The sequence below is a fragment of the Salmo salar genome, unplaced genomic scaffold (genome assembly GCF_965601325.2).
Source record: "Salmo salar unplaced genomic scaffold, fSalSal1 ptg000332l, whole genome shotgun sequence".
Lineage (NCBI taxonomy): Eukaryota > Metazoa > Chordata > Actinopteri > Salmoniformes > Salmonidae > Salmo > Salmo salar.
This window is the reverse complement of record NW_027675351.1, coordinates 31428-54799: the sequence shown is the minus strand read 5'-3', so window position 1 is coordinate 54799 and position 23372 is coordinate 31428. Positions and strand designations below refer to the sequence as shown.

Sequence of the window (23372 nt, the reverse complement as noted above, 5' to 3'; positions counted from 1 at the left end):
TGAGGTGTTACCATAGGAGGTGTTACCATAGCCATATGAGGTGTTACCATAGGAGGTGTTACCATAGCCATAGGAGGTGTTACCATAGGTGTTTCCATAGCCATAGGAGGTGTTACCATATGAGGTGTTACCATAGGAGGTGTTACCATAGCCATAGGAGGTGTTACCACAGGAGGTGTTACCATAGGAGGTGTTACCATAGCCATAGGAGGTGTTACCATAGCCATAGGAGGTGTTACCATAGGAGGTGTTACCATAGGAGGTGTTACCATAGGAGGTGTTACTATAGGAGGTGTTACGATAGGAGACGTTACCATAGGAGGTGTTTCCATAGCCATAGGAGGTGTTACCATATGAGGTGTTACCATAGGAGGTGTTACCATAGCCATAGGAGGTGTTACCACAGGAGGTGTTACTATAGGAGATGTTACTATAGGAGGTGTTACTATAGGAGGTGTTACCATAGGAGGTGTTACCATAGGAGGTGTTACCATAGGAGGTATTACCATAGGAGGTGTTACCATAGGAGGTGTTACCATAGCCATAGGAACTGTTACCATAGGAGGTGTTACCATAGCCATAGGAGGTGTTACCATATGAGGTGTTACCATAGGAGGTGTTACCATAGCCATAGGAGGTGTTACCACAGGAGGTGTTACCATAGGAGGTGTTACCATAGGGAGGTGTTACCATAGCCATATGAGGTGTTACCATAGGAGGTGTTACCATAGCCATATGAGGTGTTACCATAGGAGATGTTACCATAGGAGGTGTTACCATAGGAGGTGTTATCATAGCCGTAGGAGGTGTTACCATAGGAGGTGTTACCATAGGAGGTGTTACCATAGGAGGTGTTACCATAGCCATAGGAGGTGCTACCATAGAGGTGTTACCATAGGAGGCATTACCATAGGATGTGTTACCATAGGAGGTGTTACCATAGCCATAGGAGGTGTTACCATAGCCATAGGAGGTGTTACCATAGCCATAGGAGGTGTTGCCATAGCCATAGGAGGTGTTGCCATAGGTGGTGTTACCATAGGAGGTGTTACCATAGGAGGTGTTACCATAGCCAAAGGAGTTGTTACCATAGGAGGTGTTACCATAGGAGGTGTTACCATAGGAGGTGTTACCATAGGAGGTGTTACCGTAGGAGGTGTTACCATAGGTGGTGTTACCATAGCCATAGGAGGTGTTACCATAGGAGGTGTTACCATAGGAGGTGTTACCATAGCCATAGGAGGTGTTACCATATGAGGTGTTACCATAGGAGGTGTTACCATAGGAGGTGTTACCATTGCCATAGGAGGTGTTACCATAGGAGGTGTTACCATAGGAGGTGTTACCATAGGATGTGTTACCATAGGATGTGTTACCATAGGATGTGTTACCATAGGAGGTGTTACCATAGCCATAGGAGGTGTTGCCGTAGGAGGTGTTACCATAGGAGGTGTTACCATAGCCATAGGAGGTGTTACCATAGGAGGTGTTACCATAGGAGGTGTTACCATAGCCATAGGAGGTGTTACCATAGGAGGTGTTACCATAGGAGGTGTTACCATAGGATGTGTTACCATAGGATGTGTTACCATAGGAGGTGTTACCATAGGAGGTGTTACCATAGGTGGTGTTACCATAGGAGGTGTTACCATAGCAGGTGTTACCATAGCCATAGGAGGTGTTGCCATAGGTGGTGTTACCATAGGAGGTGTTACCATAGGAGGTGTTACCATAGCCATAGGAGGTGTTACCATAGGAGGTGTTTCCATAGCCATAGGAGGTGTTACCATAGGAGGTGTTACCATAGGAGGTGTTACCATAGGAGGTGTTACCATAGGAGGTGTTGCCATAGGAGGTGTTACCATAGGAGGTGTTACCATAGGAGGTGTTACCATAGGTGGTGTTACCATAGGAGGTGTTACCATAGGAGGTGTTACCATAGCGATAGGAGGTGTTACCATAGGAGGTGTTATCATAGCCATAGGAGGTGTTACCATAGGAGGTGTTACCATAGGAGGTGTTACCATACCCATAGGAGGTGTTACCGTAGGAGGTGTTACCATAGGAGGTGTTACCATAGGAGGTGTTACCATAGGAGGTGTTACCATAGCCATAGGAGGTGTTACCATAGGAGGTGTTACCATAGGAGGTGTTACCATAGGAGGTGTTACCATAGGAGATGTTACCATAGGAGGTGTTACCATAGGAGGTGTTACCATAGCCATAGGAGGTGTTGCCATAGGTGGTGTTACCATAGGAGGTGTTACCATAGGAGGTGTTACCATAGCCATAGGAGTTGTTACCATAGGAGGTGTTACCATAGCCATAGGAGGTATTACCATAGGATGTTTTACCATAGCCATAGGAGGTGATACCATAGGTGGTGTTACCATAGGTGTTACCATAGGAGGTTTTACCATAGGAGGTGTTACCATAGCCATAGGAGGTGTTACCATAGGAGGTGTTACCATAGGAGGTGTTACCATAGGAGGTGTTACCATAGCCATAGGAGGTGTTACCATAGAAGGTGTTACCATAGGAGGTGTTACTATAGGATGTGTTACTATAGGATGTGTTACAATAGGAGGTGTTACAATAGGAGGTGTTACCATAGGAGGTGTTACCATAGCCATAGGAGGTGTTACCATAGGAGGTGTTACCATAGGAGGTGTTACCATAGCCATAGGAGGTGTTACCGTAGGAGGTGTTACCGTAGGAGGTGTTACCGTAGGAGGTGTTACCATAGGAGGTGTTACCATAGGAGGTGTTACTATAGGATGTGTTGCCATAGGAGTGGTTACTATAGGAGGTGTTACAATAGGAGGTGTTACCATACGCATATGACACACAATTAATCTTCTCCTTTCCCCCTTCTCATAACCAAGTAGTGAATCGCATCTCTGCATGTCTGGCAGACAAATCAGTGTGGATGACGGATCACCACCTCAAGCTGAACCTCGGCAAGACGGAGCTGCTCTTCCTCCCGGGGAAGGACTGCCCGTTCCATGATCTCGCCATCACAACTCGCCATCACAACTCCATTGTGTCCTCCTCCCAGAGTGCTAAGAGCCTTGGCGTGACCCTGGACAATACCCTGTCCTTCTCCACTAACATCAAGGCGGTGACCCGATCCTGTAGGTTCATGCTCTACAACATTCGCAGAGTACGACCCTGCCTCACACAGGAAGCGGCGCAGGTCCTAATCCAGGCACTTGTCATCTTCCGTCTGGATTACTGCAACTCGCTGTTGGCTGGGCTCCCTGCCTGTGCCATAAAACCCCTACAACTCATCCAGAACGCCGCAGCCCGTCTGGTGTTCAACCTTCCCAAGTTCTCTCACGTCACCCCGCTCCTCTGCACACTATCACTGGCTTCCAGTTGAAGCTCGCATCTGCTACAAGACCATGGTGCTTGCCTACGGAGCTGTGAGGGTAACGGCACCTCCGTACCTTCAGGCTCTGATCAGGCCCTACACCCAAACAAGGGCACTGCGTTCATCCACCTCTGGCCTGCTCGCCTCCCTACCTCTGCGGAAGCACAGTTCCCGCTCAGCCCAGTCAAAACTGTTCGCTGCTCTGGCACCCCAATGGTGGAGCAAGCTCCCTCATGACACCAGGACAGCGGAGTCAATCACCACCTTCCGGAGACACCTGAAACCCCACCTCTTTAAGGAATACCTGGGATAGGATATAGTAATCCTTCTAACCCCCCCCCCCCCCCACTCTGTTCTCAGAGTGACATACAAAGGGATCAAAAGAAAAGGCAGCGCCAGCCATGACTATGGCATTGGAAGCAATGACAAGTCCTGGTGTATCCAGCACCAAATGCATTTTCATCATAATGGCACTGTTATTAAATTCCCCCCCTTTAGGGACCCCTCCAAGCACAGAATAGGAGTGTATCTGGACTGGCCGGCCAGCACCCTGTCCTTCTACACGGTCTTCTCTGACACATTGACCCACATGTACACATTCCACACCACATTCACTGAGCCCCTCTATCCAGCTTTTGGACTAGCCGGCTGTTACCCTTGCTCAGTGTCTTTGTGCCAGGTAGAGTAGCCTTCTCGGTCCTGGAGGAACACCTGGGTCTCCATGACAACAGTCACACACACACCCTTCGGTTAGTTTGTTAAGTGTGATCAAATCATTTGTAAATATTTGTTTGTTAAACATGTGTTGCATCATACAGTAAACACAACACACACGTCTCTGTCTGTGTACAGTATGCCAGAGTTTCTCAAGAAAAATAAAGCTTTGGTTTAGACACTCATTTAATTTTAGTATTGACTGATATTGGTCAATGTTGGTGGTGAATATTGAAGTGAATTTGGTGGATTGCCAGATAGAGGTACAAACACACAACCTTCTATACCAGATAGAGGTACAAACACACAACCTTCTAGACCAGATAGAGGTATAAACACACAACCTTCTAGACCAGATAGAGGTATAAACACACAACCTTCTGGACCAGATAGAGGTATAAACACACAACCTTCTAGACCAGATAGAGGTATAAACACACAACCTTCTAGACCAGATAAAGGTATAAACACACAACCTTCTAGACCAGATAGAGGTAAAACACACAACCTTCTGGACCAGATAAAGGTACAAACACACAACCTTCTAGACCAGATAGAGGTATAAACACACAACCTTATAGACCAGAAGGAGGTATAAACACACAACCTTCTGGACCAGATAAAGGTACAAACACACAACCTTCTAGACCAGATAGAGGTATAAACACACAACCTTCTAGACCAGATAAAGGTATAAACACACAACCTTCTGGACCAGATAGAGGTATAAACACACAACCTTCTAGACCAGATAAAGGTATAAACACACAACCTTCTAGACCAGATAAAGGTATAAACACACAACCTTCTGGACCAGATAGAGGTATAAACACACAACCTTCTAGACCAGATAGAGGTATAAACACACAACCTTCTAGACCAGATAAAGGTATAAACACACAACCTTCTAGACCAGATAGAGGTATAAACACACAACCTTAATTCCTATTGATTATTTATATACATGACAGGTTAGGAGCAGAAGCAGGGAGACTGAGTAGAGGGAATATAAATGCATATACAGTCCTCATATGTATTTTGACAATAAAGCTACAATTGTACATTTGGTTCTAAACTCCAACATTTTGGATTTGAGATCAAATATTTAATATGAGGAGACAGTATATAATGTCACCTTTTATTTGAAGGTATTTTCATGCATGTCTGTTTCACAGTTTAGAAATGAAAGCACGTTATGTATCTAGTCCCCCCATTTGAAGAAGTCATAAGTATTCTGACCAATTCACTTAGATCAGTGTTTCCCAACTCCGGTCCCAGAGTAGTCTACTCCCAACAGCACACGTTTTGTTGTAGCCCCGGAGGTACTCGAGGACCGGAGTTGGGAAACACTGTCTTGGAGTGTATTGAAGTCGTCAAATCTTTAATATTTAGTCCGATATTCCTTACACGCAGTGACTACATGAAGTTGGTGACTCTACAAACTCTACAAAGATGCATTTGCAGTTTGTTTTGGTTGTGTTTTGGATTATGTTTTGCTCCATAGGAGCCTGAAATGTAGCCTGTTAGAAGTGAAGTAGAGTAAAACAAATGACCTACTGCTTTACCACAGACAACAGTAACACATCGGTTATCACAAAATGAGCACAACGTTTGGTACTCAAAATAGTACAAAACCACAACCACTTATGGTTCAATGCAACTGAGGTCTTCTAGACTGAAGACAGACAACAACGACAAGACACATTTCTACAAAAAGATGACATTTATTTATTCATATTTCAAGAAAATATGTGTAACATTTAGCATTTTTACCAGAAGAAAATACAGTACAAATCCTTTCCAGCAGAGGGAGAAAGATAAGTAGAGGAGGTAGCCTAGTGGTTAAAGAGTTGGGCCAGTAACCAAAATGTTGATGGATTGAATCCCTGAGCTGACAAAGTAAGAATCTGTTGTTCTGCCCCTGAACTAGGCAGTTCACCCCACTGTTCCCTGGTAGGCTGTCATTGTAAATAAGGATTTGTTCTTAACTAACTTGCCTAGTTAAATAAAGTTTAACTTTCAAAAAAGGAGAGGGGAGTCGGTGAATATGGAGTCTCTGTTGGTTTTGTCTCTCACAATCCAAAGCGGGACACCAGCTTCTCCTGATCATCCAGGTCTTTCTGCACCTTCTTCCTCATGTAGAATATGAGACAGAGGGACAGAAACATGTACATTAACTTAATAATAATAATCATCTGCCATTTAGAAGATGCTTTTATCCAAAACATACATTTTACGTACGGGTGGTCCCGGGAATCAAACCCACTATCCTGGCATTGCAAGCGCCACGCTCTACAAACTGAACTACATTTAGCAACTTCCATTCAACTAAATGTTTCCATTCAACTACACACTGACTTTGCATTCAACTAAAGTAGGCAAAAACAACCACACATCACAATCATTGCAAGTAAAATGTTCAAGAAACAGCAGCTATCTGAAGGGATATGTTTTCAGACAGATGTTCTAAACATAAAGGAAGGAAGTCACATGTCACATGATTCCAACTATTTAATACAACCATTGTTGAGAGACTTCCTTTCTTTCTTTGGATACTGTTTACCCTCCGTTGCTCAGCAACTCTACAAACATTTAGCGGTGTGCCTCAGCCCATGCTTTTTAAGAGACTTCTGCTCTGACAGCTTGGTTACTGGGGCATTGAACTGGCAACATCTAGTTTGTGTGTGTTAGTGTGTAGTGTGTGTAGCATATATGTTGATGGGTATTTCAGAGTGGGTCTATGTTAACATATATGTTGATGGGTAGTTCAGAGTGGGTCTATGTTAACATATATGTTTATGTGTAGTTCAGAGTGGGTCTATGTTAACATATATGTTGATGTGTAGTTCAGAGTGGGTCTATGTGTAACATATATGTTGATGGGTAGTTCAGAGTGAGTCTATGTTAACATATATGTTGATGGGTATTTCAGAGTGGGTCTATGTTAGCATATATGTTGATGGGTAGTTCAGAGTGGGTCTATGTTAGCATATATGTTGATGGGTAGTTCAGAGTGGGTCTATGTTAACATATATGTTGATGGGTAGTTCAGAGTGGGTCTATGTTAACATATATGTTGATGGGTAGTTCAGAGTGGGTCTATGTTAACATATATGTTGATGGATAGTTCAGAGTGAGTCTATGTGTAACATATATGTTGATGGGTAGTTCAGAGTGAGTCTATGTTAACATATATGTTGATGGGTATTTCAGAGTGGGTCTATGTTAGCATATATGTTGATGGGTAGTTCAGAGTGTGTCTATGTTAACATATATGTTGATGGGTAGTTCAGAGTGGGTCTATGTTAACATATATGTTGATGGGTAGTTCAGAGTGGGTCTATGTGTAACATATATGTTGATGGATAGTTCAGAGTGAGTCTATGTGTAACATATATGTTGATGGGTAGTTCAGAGTGAGTCTATGTTAACATATATGTTGATGGGTAGTTCAGAGTGGGTCTATGTTAACATATATGTTGATGGGTAGTTCAGAGTGGGTCTATGTGTAACATATATGTTGATGGGTAGTTCAGAGTGAGTCTATGTGTAACATATATGTTGATGGGTAGTTCAGAGTGAGTCTATGTTAACATATATGTTGATGGGTAGTTCAGAGTGAGTCTATGTTAACATATATGTTAATGTTTCCCTGCACTGCATATTTAAGAAGTGAATAGAGTATCTCCTATTTCAGAAGTGAATATAGAGTATCTCCTATTTCAGAAGTGAATAGAGTATCTCCTATTTCAGAAGTGAATAGAGTATCTCCCATTTCAGAAGTGAATATAGAGTATCTCCTATTTCAGAAGTGAATAAAGTATCTCCTATTTCAGAAGTGAATATAGAGTATCTCCTATTTCAGAAGTGAATATAGAGTATCTCCTATTTCAGAAGTGAATAGAGTATCTCCCATTTCAGAAATGTCACCTATGTATTTATTTACCTAAGTTATCTTTAGATTTTAAACAAACTTGGAGCTTGACATCACCCTTCGAGAGAGTCACACTAACGATGTACCGGCAAAGTAACTTTCAAACACACATATCTGTATACTAATTGTGTGCATTTGGGGGTGTGTGTGTATATATATATGTGTGTACCTGGTACAGAGCACATCCTCATGGAGAGAGCCTTGACAGCGTTGACACTGTCAACAGGCGAGAGAAGCGCTCTTCCAGCGTACTTAAGTGGAAGATCTTCACGACCTAGACAGTTGTGAAGAGGAAAATATTTGGCATGGGCCCTCAGATCCTCAAAAAGGTTCTACAGCTGCACCATCGAGAGCATCCTGACGGGTTGCATCACTGCCTGGTATGGCAACTGTTCGGACCTCCGACCGCAAGGCACTACAGAGGGTAGTGCAAACGGCCCAGTACATCGCCGGGACCAAGCTTCCTGCCATCCAGGAACTCTATACCAGGCGGTGTCAGAGGAAGGCCCTAAAAATGGTCAAAGACTCCAGGCACCCTATTCAGACTGTTCTCTCTGCTACCGCACGGCAAGCGGTACCGGAGCGCCAAGTCTAGATCCGAGAGGCTTCTAAACACCTTCTACCCCCAAGCCATAAGACTCCTGTACATCTAATCAAATGGCTACCCAGACTATTTGCATTGCCCCCACCCCCACCACCCTCTTTCAAATCAAATCAAAGTTTATTTGTCACGTGTGCCGAATATAACAGGTGTAGACCTTACAAAGAAATGCTGACTTACAGGATCTAACCAATAGTGCGAAAAAAAATGTGTGTGTGTGTGTGTAGGTAAGTAAAGAAATAAAACAACAGTTCAAAGACATTTGAAAATAAAAGTAGCGAGGCTATATACAGACACCGGTTAGTCAGGCTGATTGAGGTAGTATGTACATGTAGATATGGTTAAAGTGACTATGCATATATGATGAACAGAGAGTAGCAGTAGCGTAAAAAGAGGGGTTTGCGGGTGGTGGGACACAATGCAGATAGCCCGGTTAGCCAATGTGAGAGAGCACTGGTTGGTCGGCCCAATTGAGGTAGTATGTACATGAATGTATAGTTAAAGTGACTATGCATATAAGATAAACCGAGAGTAGCAGCAGAGTAAAAGAGGGGTTGAGGGGGTTTACGCTGCTGCTCGCTGTTATTATCTATGCATAGTCACTTTAATAACGCTACCTACATGTACATATTACCTCAATTACGTCGACTAACCGGTGCCCCCGCACATTGACTCTGTACCGGTACCCCCTGTATATAGCCTCCACATTGACTCTGTACCGTAACACCCTGTATATAGCCTCCACATTGACTCTGTACCGGTACCCCCTGTATATCGCCTCCACATTGACTCTGTACCGGTACCCCCTGTATATAGCCTCCACATTGACTCTGTACCGTAACACCCTGTATATAGCCTCCACATTGACTCTGTACCGGTACCCCCTGTATATAGCCTCCACATTGACTCTGTACCGTAACACCCTGTATATAGCCTCCACATTGACTCTGTACCGGTACCCCCTGTATATAGCCTCCACATTGACTCTGTACCGGTACCACCTGTATATAGCCTCCACATTGACTATGTACCGTAACACCCTGATTATAGCCTCCACATTGACTCTGTACCGGTACCCCCTGTATATAGCCTCCACATTGACTCTGTACCGGTACCCCCTGTATATAGCCTCCACATTGACTCTGTACCGTAACACCCTGTTTATAGCCTCCACATTGACTCTGTACCGGTACCCCCTGTATATAGCCTCCACATTGACTCTGTACCGTAATACCCTGTCTATAGCCTCCACATTGACTCTGTACCGTAATACCCTGTATATAGCCCGGTTAGCTAATGTGCAGGAGCACTGGTTGGTCGGGCCAACTGAGGTAGTATGTACATGAATGTATAGGCTATATACAGACACCGGTTAGTCAGGCTGATTGAGGTAGTATGTACATGTAGATATGGTTAAAGTGACTATGCATATATGATGAACAGAGAGTAGCAGTAGCGTAAAAAGAGGGGTTTGCGGGTGGTGGGACACAATGCAGATAGCCCAGTTAGCCAATGTGAGAGAGCACTGGTTGGTCGGCCCAATTGAGGTAGTATGTACATGAATGTATAGTTAAAGTGACTATGCATATAAGATAAACAGAGAGTAGCAGCAGCGTAAAAGAGGGGTTGAGGAGGTTTACGCTGCTGCTCTCTGTTAGTATCTATGCATAGTCACTTTAATAACGCTACCTACATGTACATATTACCTCAATTACGTCGACTAACCGGTGCCCCAGCACATTGACTCTGTACCGGTACCCCCTGTATATAGCCTCCACATTGACTCTGTACCGGTACCCCCTGTATATAGCCTCCACATTGACTCTGTACAGGTACCCCCCTGTATATAGCCTCCACATTGACTCTGTACCGGTACCCTGTATATAGCCTCCACATTGACTCTGTACCGGTACCCCCTGTATATAGCCTCCACATTGACTCTGTACCGGTACCCTGTATATAGCCTCCACATTGACTCTGTACCGGTACCCCCTGTATATAGCATCCACATTGACTCTGTACCGGTACCCCCTGTATATAGCCTCCCCATTGACTCTGTACTGGTACCCCCTGTATATAGCCTCCACATTGACTCTGTACCGGTACGCCCTGTATATAGCCTCCACATTGACTCTGTACCGGTACCCCCTGTATATAGCCTCCACATTGACTCTGTACCGGTACCCCCTGTATATAGCCTTCACATTGACTCTGTACCGGTACCCCCTGTATATAGCCTCCACATTGACTCTGTACTGGTACCCCCCTGTATATAGCCTCCACATTGACTCTGTACCGGTACCCCCTGTATATAGCCTCCACATTGACTCTGTACCGGTACCCCCTGTATATAGCCTCCACATTGACTCTGTACCGTAATACCCTGTATATAGCCTCCACATTGACTCTGTACCGGTACCCCCTGTATATAGCCTCCACATTGACTCTGTACCGGTACCCCCTGTATATAGCCTCCACATTGACTCTGTACCGGTACCTCCTGTATATAGCCTCCACATTGACTCTGTACCGTAATACCCTGCATATAGCCTCCACATTGACTCTGTACCGGTACCCCCTGTATATAGCCTCCACATTGACTCTGTACCGTAATACCCTGTATATAGCCTCCACATTGACTCTGTACCGGTACCCCCTGTATATAGCCTCCACATTGACTCTGTACCGGTACCCCCTGTATATAGCCTCCACATTGACTCTGTACCGGTACCTCCTGTATATAGCCTCCACATTGACTCTGTACCGTAATACCCTGCATATAGCCTCCACATTGACTCTGTACCGGTACCCCCTGTATATAGCCTCCACATTGACTCTGTACCGGTACCTCCTGTATATAGCCTCCACATTGACTCTGTACCGTAATACCCTGCATATAGCCTCCACATTGACTCTGTACCGGTACCCCCTGTATATAGCCTCCACATTGACTCTGTACCGGTACCCCCTGTATACAGCCTCCACATTGACTCTGTACCGGTACCCCCCTGTATATAGCCTCCACATTGAATCTGTACCGTAATACCCTGTATATAGTCTCCACATTGACTCTGTACCGTAATACCCTGTATATAGCCTCCACATTGACTCTGTACCGTAATACCCTGTATATAGCCTCCACATTGACTCTGTACCGTAATACCCTGTATATAACCTCCACATTGACTCTGTACCGTTATACCCTGTATATAGCCTCCACATTGACTCTGTACCGTAATACCCTGTATATAGCCTCCACACTGACTCTGTACCGTAATACCCTGTATATAGCCTCCACATTAACTCTGTACCGTAATACCCTGTATATAGCCTCCACATTAACTCTGTACCGTAATACCCTGTATATAGCCTCCACATTGACTCTGTACCGTAATACCCTGTATATAGCCTCCACATTGACTCTGTACCGTAATACCCTGTATATAGCCTCCACATTGACTCTGTACCGTAATACCCTGTATATAGCCTCGCTATTGGTATTATACTGCTGCTCTTTAATTATTTGTTACTTTTATTTGTTACTTTTTTTTCTTCTTCTTCTTAAAACTGCATTGTTGGTTCAGGGCTTGTAAGTCAGCATTTCCCTGTAAGGGCTACACCTGTTGTATTCGACGCAGGTGACAAATACCATTTGATTTGATTTGAGTCATTTCAGTTTTCATCAACAGTCTCGGCTTGGAGGGAGAGACTGTGTCAACACCATGTACAACGAGTGACTGGAGGCCCATCTCTCTAACTTCATGCCTTGGAAAAATCCAGGAGAGCTTCATTATAAAAAAAACTCATGCCAACAGTTTTATCTGAGTGCACAAATCAGTATGCCTACCTCCCAAAGTCCAGTAAATCAAATCAAATCTAATGTATTTACAAAGCCCTTCTAACATCAGCTGATATCTCAAAGTGTTGTACAGGAACCCAGCCTAAAGCCCCCAAAACAGCAAGCAATGCAGGTGTAGAAGCACGGTGGCTAGGAAAAACTCCCTAGAATGGCCAAAACCTAGGAAGAAACCTAGAGAGGAACCAGGCTATGACGGGTGGCTAGGAAAAACTCCCTAGAAAGGCCAGAACCTAGGAAGAAACCTAGAGAGGAACCAGGCTATGAGGGGTGGCCAGTCCTCTTCTGGCTGTGCCGGGAGGAGATTATAACAGAACATGGCCAAGATGTTCAAATGTTCATAAATGACCAGCATGGTCAAATAATAATAATCACAGTAGTTGTCGAGGGTGCAACAAGTCAGCACCTCAAGAGTAAATGTCAGCACTACTACCTCCCTTGTGAAACACAAACACTCCAATGGTGAGGCTGTTACTTGTTGATATGTCCAAAGCCTTTGATGGAGTAGATCACGCAAAGCTCCTGCAACATCTGTCTGACATTGAACTGTGTCCAAGGTTACTAGCCTGGCTCCACAGCTACACCACAGGTAGAAGACAGAGGGTGATGGTTACTAGCCTGGCTCCACAGCTACACCACAGGAAGAAGACAGAGGGTGATGGTTACTAGCCTGGCTCCACAGCTACACCACAGGAAGAAGACAGAGGGTGATGGTTACTAGCCTGGCTCCACAGCTACACCACAGGAAGAAGACAGAGGGTGATGGTTACTAGCCTGGCTCCACAGCTACACCACAGGAAGAAGACAGAGAGTGATGGTTACTAGCCTGGCTCCACAGCTACACCACAGGAAGAAGACAGAGGGTGATGGTTACTAGCCTGGCTCCACAGCTACACCACAGGAAGAAGAAGACAGAGGGTGATGGTTACTAGCCTGGCTCCACAGCTACACCACAGGTAGAAGACAGAGGGTGATGGTTACTAGCCTGGCTCCACAGCTACACCACCAGAAGAAGACAGAGGGTGATGGCTACTAGCTATGTTTTTCTAGAGACCATCCACAACCTGCACCACTAATCCTAGGAGGACAGGAAGTACCCGTGGTAACAACTACTAAGTATCTTGGTTTTCATCAAGACTCTAACCTTATCATTCACACCACATCAACCTGCACCACTAATCCTAGGAGGACAGGAAGTACCCGTGGTAACAACTACTAAGTGTCTTGGTTTTCATCAAGACTCTAACCTTATCATTCACACCACATCAACCTGCACCACTAATCCTAGGAGGACAGGAAGTACCCGTGGTAACAACTACTAAGTGTCTTGGTTTTCATCAAGACTCTAACCTTATCATTCACACCACATCAACCTGCACCACTAATCCTAGGAGGACAGGAAGTACCCGTGGTAACAACTACTAAGTATCTTGGTTTTCATCAAGACTCTAACCTTATCATTCACACCACATCAACCTGCACCACTAATCCTAGGAGGACAGGAAGTACCCGTGGTAACAACTACTAAGTGTCTTGGTTTTCATCAAGACTCTAACCTTATCATTCACACCACATCAACCTGCACCACTAATCCTAGGAGGACAGGAAGTACCCGTGGTAACAACTACTAAGTATCTTGGTTTTCATCAAGACTCTAACCTTATCATTCACACCACATCAACCTGCACCACTAATCCTAGGAGGACAGGAAGTACCCGTGGTAACAACTACTAAGTATCTTGGTTTTCATCAAGACTCTACCTTATCATTCACACCACATCAACCTGCACCACTAATCCTAGGAGGACAGGAAGTACCCATGGTAACAACTACTAAGTATCTTGGTTTTCATCAAGACTCTAACCTCAGTGGTGACACACGTGAACCAGTCAGTGAGGAAGGCCTCAAAACGCCTGTGCTTTTTGATTGTTCTTGCCAGAAATGGCCTACCCACTGAAGATCTGGTCCCAGTCTATACTACCCTGGTCAGGCCTTGTCTGGAATACGGTGGAGTGCTGTTAGTTGGATGCAGTAAAAAGCAGCAGGTCCAACTAGACAGGGTGCAGAGGAGGGCCTTGAGGAACATCTCCAGAGGTGGAGCAGTCCAACCACAGCTCCCCTCACTGCAGAGCAGGCGAGAGCAGGCTGCAGTGCATCTGGTGAAGGACATGCACACTCTTGACCATCCACTGAATGACCTGCTCCCTCCAACAAGAGGTACCACCAGGCTCCTGAGAAACAGCCACAAACTGTCCTGTATGACTGTCCTGTATAACTGTCCTGTGTAACTGTCCTGTATGACTGTCCTGTATAACTGTCCTGTGTAACTGTCCTGTATAACTGTCCTGTATAACTGTCCTGTGTAACTGTCCTGTATAACTGTCCTGTATAACTGTCCTGTATAACTGTCCTGTAACTGTCCTGTGTATCTGTCCTGTGTATCTGTCCTGTGTAACTGTCCTGTGTAACTGTCCTGTATAACTGTCCTGTATAACTGTCCTGTATAACTGTCCTGTGTAACTGTCCTGTATAATTGTCCTGTAACTGTCCTGTGTAACTGTCCTGTAACTGTCCTGTGTAACTGTCCTGTGTAACTGTCCTGTATAACTGTCCTGTATAACTGTCCTGTATAACTGTCCTGTGTAACTGTCCTGTTTAACTGTCCTGTAACTGTCCTGTGTAACTGTCCTGTATAATTGTCCTGTATAGCTGTCCTGTATAACTGTCCTGTGTAACTGTCCTGTGTAACTGTCCTGTGTAACTGTCCTGTATAATTGTCCTGTATAGCTGTCCTGTATAACTGTCCTGTGTAACTGTCCTGTATAGCTGTCCTGTATAACTGTCCTGTATAATTGCCCGTACGAATTGCCTGCGAAACGCCACTCTAACCACTGCTATCAGACTGTATAATAACTATAACTCTTAAATGGTTCTCGCTAAAATTCTATTTTTTTAAATCACATTTTAATATTTAAATCTACATCATGAAAAATGTCCTGAAATGTTTCAAGTGTTCAATACTATATTTATAGTATGTTTATGTATTATGTGTTATTAGTAATGTAAATTCTGCATTTCTTCAGTTTTATCTGTGAGCAAGAATAAAAAAACACCCAAGAACCTTCAGGAAGTGAAGACAGCTGCAGTAAAGGCCTGGCAGAGCATCACCAGGGAAGAAACACAGCATCTGGGGATGTCTAGGGGTTCCAGACTTCAGGAAGTGAAGACAGCTGCAGTAAAGGCCTGGCAGAGCATCACCAGGGAAGAAACACAGCATCTGGGGATGTCTAGGGGTTTCAAACTTCAGGAAGTCATTGACTGCAAAGAATTTGCAACCACGTATTAAAACTCACAATTTAATTTATTATTATGTCAGTTTGTCCAATTATTTTGAGCCCCTAAAATTGGGGGGCTACGTATACAAATGGTTGTAATTCCTACACTGTTCATACAATCATTTTGACAAAACCCTTAAATTGAAGATGAAAGTCTACACTTAAAGCACATCTTGATTGTTTCCTTTCAAATCCATTGTGGTGGCGTACAGAGACAAAATGATGCAAACTGTGTCATTGTCCAAATACTCATGGAACTGACCGTACAGGTAGAGCTAAAGTGACTAGGCATGGATAATAAACAGAGAGTAACAGCGGCCTAATATTAGGGTGGGAGGAGGGGACAATGCAAATAGTCCGGGTAGCCATTTGATTAGCTGTTCAGGAGTTTTATGACTTGGGGGTAGAAGCTGTAACTGTATGAGTACAGTTACGGTATTCAGATCAAATCAGGAAAAGTAAATGCTACATGCACGTTAGGGTAACCCAAAACATTAGAGTCAGGACAACGACTTTCCATGTATTGAGTTGAATTCACTACTGTTTTTTTTTTAGAGAATGACACTGTTGGGGTTTACAGTGTGGGTAAATAAATGAAACTAGTTCTAGTAGGCTAATATTTTGGACTGTGAACTGTATTACTGTACTGTATTGTATTATACTGTATCATATGGACTGGAATTACGCACATCATTCAAAACATGATGAAGCGGAAGAGAACGTGATTCTGGTGCAGCAGATACGGCCTACAAGGTTCCAAGTATAGGCTAGCGAATTAGATTTTAATGTTGAAATATAATAGGGCCTATTTGTATAATTAGTAGGCTGACGAATATTTACCTTTCATAATATTTCCCCTAATGTTATTAGCCTACCTCCTCTTTCTCTTTCCATTTTTGCTTCATTCCTTCATCACTTTCAACGGTTAAATGAAATAAGTTTTGTTGTCCATGTCTTCATCTTTTTAATGACATCCTTGAATAATGTAGGACTAGAATACGATGCAGAAGGCTTTGACTTCTCTTCATGAAGATTGAGTGGTTGGTTGTGAATAAATAACTACTATAGCCTACCGCCATCATGCGGTCGCTCTTCTTTCAAACTACCCATGAGTTCTATTGGCTGCTGTATTTAACATTCAGCAATAAACCTCTTCCAATAGTGTATTGGTATAAGAAATGCAATAAAAATAATAATGTCCAGCAAGCTATTCTGGTCTAGCTGTTCTTGTGTAGGACTCCAAGAGCTAAGGAGCGTTTTTTAAGGAGAGAGCCCAGCGGAGCACAGGTGCTTGCCTATTGCGCAAGAGGCAGAGGCTATAAGTTAGTAGCTTATTATGCATAACTCATCATTCATTAGCTAAATATAAGGCTAATACTGCGTTGAATTGATTACCTGAAAAAGGTAGGCTAGGAAATCTATATATAGGGTTATATATCCAGTGGTGATTTTAGCATGTAAATCTTGGTGGGACAAAACATTTTTAAAGTGGGATGCATGCCAGCAAAGCCACTACAAAACACAACACAACACTAAACAATACATGAATTGCACTATAACGATGACAAACGGTGCCCACAAACTGTTAGGGCCTACATAAATCTGTCCCAACAGCAGTCCCAGCATCTTACCACTGCTACACCTGGCTATGAGCAGAGCCTTGTCTGGCAGCGAAACAGTTCATTCAGCCTCAGTTACTGCCTTTAAAAAAACATATCTGATATGGTCGACTTGTTAAACAAATGTGGTTTCTAATGACAAGTGAGATGTACAAACTATGGCATAAGGGGACGACAAGCGGATAAGAGGCAATCCGTCATTTCAATTAAGACATTAATGAGCGAGCTAGGACGGACGTAGTCAATAAAACTATTTGTTCAGCACTTTTGAAATGTGCAGCAACAGAATTCAGAACATGGGACATTCTTACAGTGTTCTCCCCATACAAAAAAAAATTAATAATGCATGAAATGAAATGTATGCATTCACTACTGTAAGTCGCTCTGGATAAGAGCATCTGCTAAATGACAAAAAAGTCAAGTTTTCGTAGTTCCGAGTTAACAGTTGTTTTGAGCGCGGCACAAATCATGCTTCATTGACAGCATGGCCAATGTTGAATGTTTATCATTTTAAACTTGGAAAACAGCCCCTTAATCCCAGATTTGGGACCACACAGCCACTCCACTGAATAGCAGGCTAGTGATTGCTTTGCAATGCTTGCAGTTAGCCACTGTCACTGATTCCTTCCAAACCAATCATTGTTGAATTTGTGAATTCCAAATTGTTGTATAATGTTTATGTCCAATTTCCGATGAGCCATTATCTATATTTTCTCTTCATTATTTCTCTTCATATGACAATGATTAAAAAGGATTTTCCAGTTTATTGTCGACTTGGTTCATGATGATAACTGCTAGCTAAGATTTTGAAAGTATGATGTTGACATGATCAGTCCAGTCAAAGCTACTGTAGATATAATGTAATTTGACGTCATTTTATCTTTGGCCAATGACCTTGAGGCTTCTTGGATGGGAACATCTAATATCACTCTATGGCAGCACACAAGGGGCTCGAATTTTGTAGCTCTACCCTTAGACTTGGTGTTGACATAGTGTCCGCATGAGTGACAGAACACTGAGCCAATCCCGGCACAACGCTCTGTATTTTCTGCTGGCTTGCCCCACCACCACAGAAAGCACTGAGCTAGGCTGAAGCACCTGCATTTTGGAGCTGCCTTACTCAAGAAAGCAAAAAAGAGACCATGTTTGTATGCAGCTTTATTAACTCAATTATATATATTTTTTGTTATTGTTTGCAAACTGATATGTGACACATATTAATGCCAAAATAACATCTTAGTTTTTTTATTTTAAAACAAGGTTGGTGCTACAGTCTTCAGAGGTGGGTAGAGATCTTTGAGAGGGGAAACTGACAGTTGGCCGCAGAGTGAGGGACTAATTATCCTGCAGATAGATGACTGTTAGGAACTTTTAATGTAATTAGCCAATTAGTATGTTAGAACTTGGAACTCTCTTGGAGCAGATGGAACAGATCTCAACACCACAAATGTACTCTTACTTCATGGAACTTCTTTTTTAGTTTGTCAGTTAAAAACAAATTCACCAAAAGAGGTTGACATCATCCCATAGTGTATAGTGACATCATCCCATAGTGTATAGTGACATCATCCCATAGTGTATAGTGACATCATCCCATAGTGTATAGTGACATCATCCCATAGTGTATAGTGACATCATCCCATAGTGTATAGTGACATCATCCCATAGTGTATAGTGACATCATCCCATAGTGTATAGTGACATCATCCCATAGTGTATAGAGTGAGACCATCTTCAGTATCAATTCATTTATGATGGAATTATGATTCAGCATCCTGATGTGTGACCCTCGGCTGCATAGTAAACCTGACGTCCCAAGAATGCATATGCCGAGTCAAGATGACCCGATAATGAAATATCTGTGTCTTATTTAGATGGGTCTAAAATATTATCCATTTTGTAGAACATAATTAATTTCAGTGATGATTTTGGACCTTTCAATAATTATTTTCTTGTTTGAAATGTTTTTATTCTCTCTTCAACAGTTTGATACACATTTCAGTGATAACATATTATGAAAATGCATAACGACTATTGAAAATATTAGCATATTTTCCTTAGAATCAAAGTTTGAAAATCAACCTTTTATTGTGAATAAGAAAACAAAAACTACCTTAAACATGTCTTATAATATTTCAAAACATTTATTTGAAAATCCAAAATTCATCATCAATATAAATGACACTAACAATTGTGAATTTAGAAAACATGATCACTAAAATGAACAAAGTGTGTGTGTATGTGCATGTATGTCATGCTTACCAATGCTGTCTTAGTCCATGCATTTGTTACAAACCTCAAAGATGTGACTGTGCTCTTTGCAGACGGGTGTGATGCACTGAGATCACCAGCAGCTGACTTTTCTATCCTTTGCGCTTGGGCAGAGCTGGCACCTCTTCCTCTTCTGGTCCTGGCTGCTGTGAGTGGTGGTGGCATAGCATCACCCCACATCTTTCCATTTCCTCAGTGATGACCTTTGGTAGGTTGGAACAGCCTTCTATGCGCCTCTGAATGTGTGGGATCACAAGCTCTCAGAACCCCAACCTCCCATGAATTGTGGTTATGTGCCATAAATATGGTGTAAGCATTGAGGGTAGCAACATCCAGCAGGTTTTACCACAGCACCATTGGCCACAACCTTGACTGGTGTTTGCATGTGTAATTATGCACCATCTGATCCATAATGTCCACTCCTCCTTTTGTGCTGTTATAGTATTGGATCATCTCTAGCTTCTTCTTCGCACTGGCCTCATCCACCGCTTTGTCATCATGCAGGGTTCTCAGGAGGACAACAACCTTTCGCTGCTTCGGCACATAACTCACCATGGCCAAGTTGCCATTAAAACCAAACTCGGAGCAGTCTTGCTGGGCATGTACTGTGTGAACCTGCTTCTGCCCGGAATGGCACAAGCTGCTCATCCAGTCGCTGAGGATGTACCTTCCTCTACAGTTTGCTAGGAAAAGGTCCCACACATACTGGAAGGCTTCCAGGTGGTCCGTTGCCTCTCTGAACATTCTGGACCTCTTGTCATCAAGCCTCAGGTAGTGACGGATATCCTCATATCTTCCGACTGACATGGTGGCCTTATACATTGGATTCTGCAATGGATCCAGAAATAGCTCCTGTGTGGAGACGTCCGACCTTTTCTCCATGCCAATAAAGGCCTTTAGTTCCTCTTTGTTGACCTCTCTCCACTCTGTCTCTTTTGCTGTCACTGTTCTCCTTCCTTCTAAATGTGTACACTTTACAACCTCCTTAATGATGTTGTCACTAATGAACAGCTCCAGGCATCTTTTGGTGACACAAATGTTGACCCCCGGCACAGGCCCTTGGCAGCTCCTCAGGATGTTATGGCTTCTGGTCCTGCCTTTAGTGGGGGGAGGGGGGGTCACTCCAGTAAGACCCCTTTTTACTCAGTCTATTTGACTGGTTTTCACTCTCCTCAGAGGAGTCCTCCCCATCTGTAGAATCATCGAGGACAGCTGGACTACCAGGGACATCCACAACTTCAACTTGACCCACAGGCACATAGTCTGTGTCATCTGAATTGGATAGCTCAGATTCAGAGTCAGAGGCACCAATGGCTTCCTCATCCAGCATCTGTAAAACCATGTTGGTTGTATATCTGGCAACATTCTTATGAGCCATTTACAACACAGTGAATAGTGAAACACAACAAGGTAGACGGTAGTTGTATACGCGCTTCAATCATTTGAAAAGTAAGTAAAACTCATAAAACATATTGTGGTTTTCCCAATACTCCAATTATTTTAGCATTAGTGTGGCTAAGTTTAGACCCCCCCTCCCACATTCTCCTAGTCATCTTCCAACTACTCCCCTACCCACACCGCCCTCTCTGATTAGCTGGCTGATTACATTTTTTGGGGAAAACATTATATCCGACCAACCAACAAACAGGCTGCATGGCTAGCTGGCTAAGATCAAGATCAGGCTAGATAGCTATTATTATTATTATATAGTATACATTTCTCTCTAACTTCTGTAATGATGGACGTGCAAAAGTTATATAATATTTTTTTATCTGAAGACATCAAATGTTTTGTAAGGTCAAATTTTTGTAAAATACTTGTATCAGATGATGAGCGAAATTTTCTTCCAGTATTGTGAAATTGTTGACTGCAGATGTGTTGTCCATTGTAAATATATTCCTGACTGGAAAAATGTACTAGGATCAAAGGTTCATATAAAATTCCATGAGAAATGTATATGGGTCATTTTTTTTACCCAACATATGCAAACTTGGGGTAGTTATGCAAAAACTCCTTTAATCAATGAGTTAAAAAGGAGAAACAAAAACGGTGATTAACAAACATTAAAAACAAGATATTTCATAAATACTTTATTAATTACATTGATTTTATTGTTGCAGCAAAAAGAAATGTCAGTTTCAGTGCAATGAAGCAAACTCCATAGGAAATACCTACAGGTCATATTTGATCCACATATGAAAACTAGGGTTAGTCATGCAAAAACTATTTTTACTTAAAAAAATAAGAAATAAAAAAAATAAACTGTGACGTTGGAACGTTAAAGACACATTGTTTAAGAAATTCCTGGAATATTAGATTATGACATTTTTTGGGGGGATCAATACAGCAAAAAAACATATGCATCCTCGGGTTTTAAAGGGCTCATCTGTGACCATGCCCTGCTCTTACACGCTGAGAATCACAGACCTGAGAGAGAGCAATTCAGGCACCTACAGCTTCCTGTTTGGGACTAACGTCACTCCTAGGGGGTGGATGGGGAATCCAGGAGTCAGGTTGTCACGTCCTGACCATAGAAGGATGTTATTTTCTATGGTAGAGTAGGTCAGGGCGTGACAGGTTTTTTTTCTACTTTAGATTTTCTATGTTGTTATGTTCTAGTTTTGTATTTCTATGTTGGGTTTTGTTTGGGATGATCTCCAATTAGAGGCAGCTGGTCATCGTTGTCTCTAATTGGAGATCATACTTAAGTAGGTGTTTTTCCCACCTGGGTTTGTGGGAGATTGTTTTTGAGTAGTGTATATTCACCTCTACGTCACGGTTTGTTGTTTTTGTTCTCTAGTGTATTTATGTATTGCATAGTTTCACAGTGAAAATAAAATGTGGAACGACACACACGCTGCACTTTGGTCCGCTCCTTCCTATGACAACCGTGACACAGGTTAAATGTGACAATTCATCATTGTCCGTTTTTAACTGTCAAATGTTCAACTTAAGACAGCTATTTTCAGTTGCATTTGCACAAAGTCTGCACAAAGGCCAACAAAAGCAAATGCTTTTTTTGACTGACAATCATCCCGCTGTCCGTCATCCGTCAACGCATGACTCCGTAATTATGAGACACAATAAAAGAGGAGAATCTTCTGGAAGCTTTGGGAGGAGAATCTATTATGCTTTATGTTACTGTCTGTTATTTTTCCCGAATTGACTTGATCTAATAAAGCTATTTTGTTTGAAATCAAAACTCAAATCAAAATGACCCCCACTCTACCCAGGGCTCCATATTGATTTGACCCCTGACCTAGTTGTGGACGGCGAGTGGGCCATCCTGACCAGTGATCCTTGTAGTGGGATCTGTTAGTTGGTATGTATTCTCCAAAGCTACCAGATCTGTTAGTTGGTATGTATTCTCCAAAGCTACCAGATCTGTTAGTTGGTATGTATTCTCCAAAGCTACCAGATCTGTTAGTTGGTATGTTTTCTCCAAAGCTACCAGATCTGTTAGTTGGTATGTATTCTCCAAAGCTACCAGATCTGTTAGTTGGTATGTTTTCTCCAAAGCTACCAGATCTGTTAGTTGGTATGTATTCTCCAAAGCTACCAGATCTGTTAGTTGGTATGTATTCTCCAAAGCTACCAGATCTGTTAGTTGGTATGTATTCTCCAAAGCTACCAGATCTGTTAGTTGGTATGTATTCTCCAAAGCTACTA

At 42.9% G+C, this 23372-nt stretch overlaps 1 protein-coding gene across 1 annotated transcript in view; it reads right to left on the bottom strand.

Moving 5' to 3' along the window:
• LOC145875752 (NLR family CARD domain-containing protein 3-like) overlaps positions 1-21045 on the bottom strand; it is a 43431-nt gene extending 22386 nt beyond the window's left edge. The window contains exons 1-2 of the mRNA XM_082971575.1: positions 20871-21045; positions 20177-20800 (exon numbers count right to left, since the gene is read on the bottom strand). Of these exons, the coding sequence (XP_082827701.1) occupies positions 20177-20800; positions 20871-21045 (799 nt within the window). The remainder of the gene's footprint in view (positions 1-20176; positions 20801-20870) is intronic.
• Between the last annotated feature and the right edge of the window lie 2327 nt (positions 21046-23372).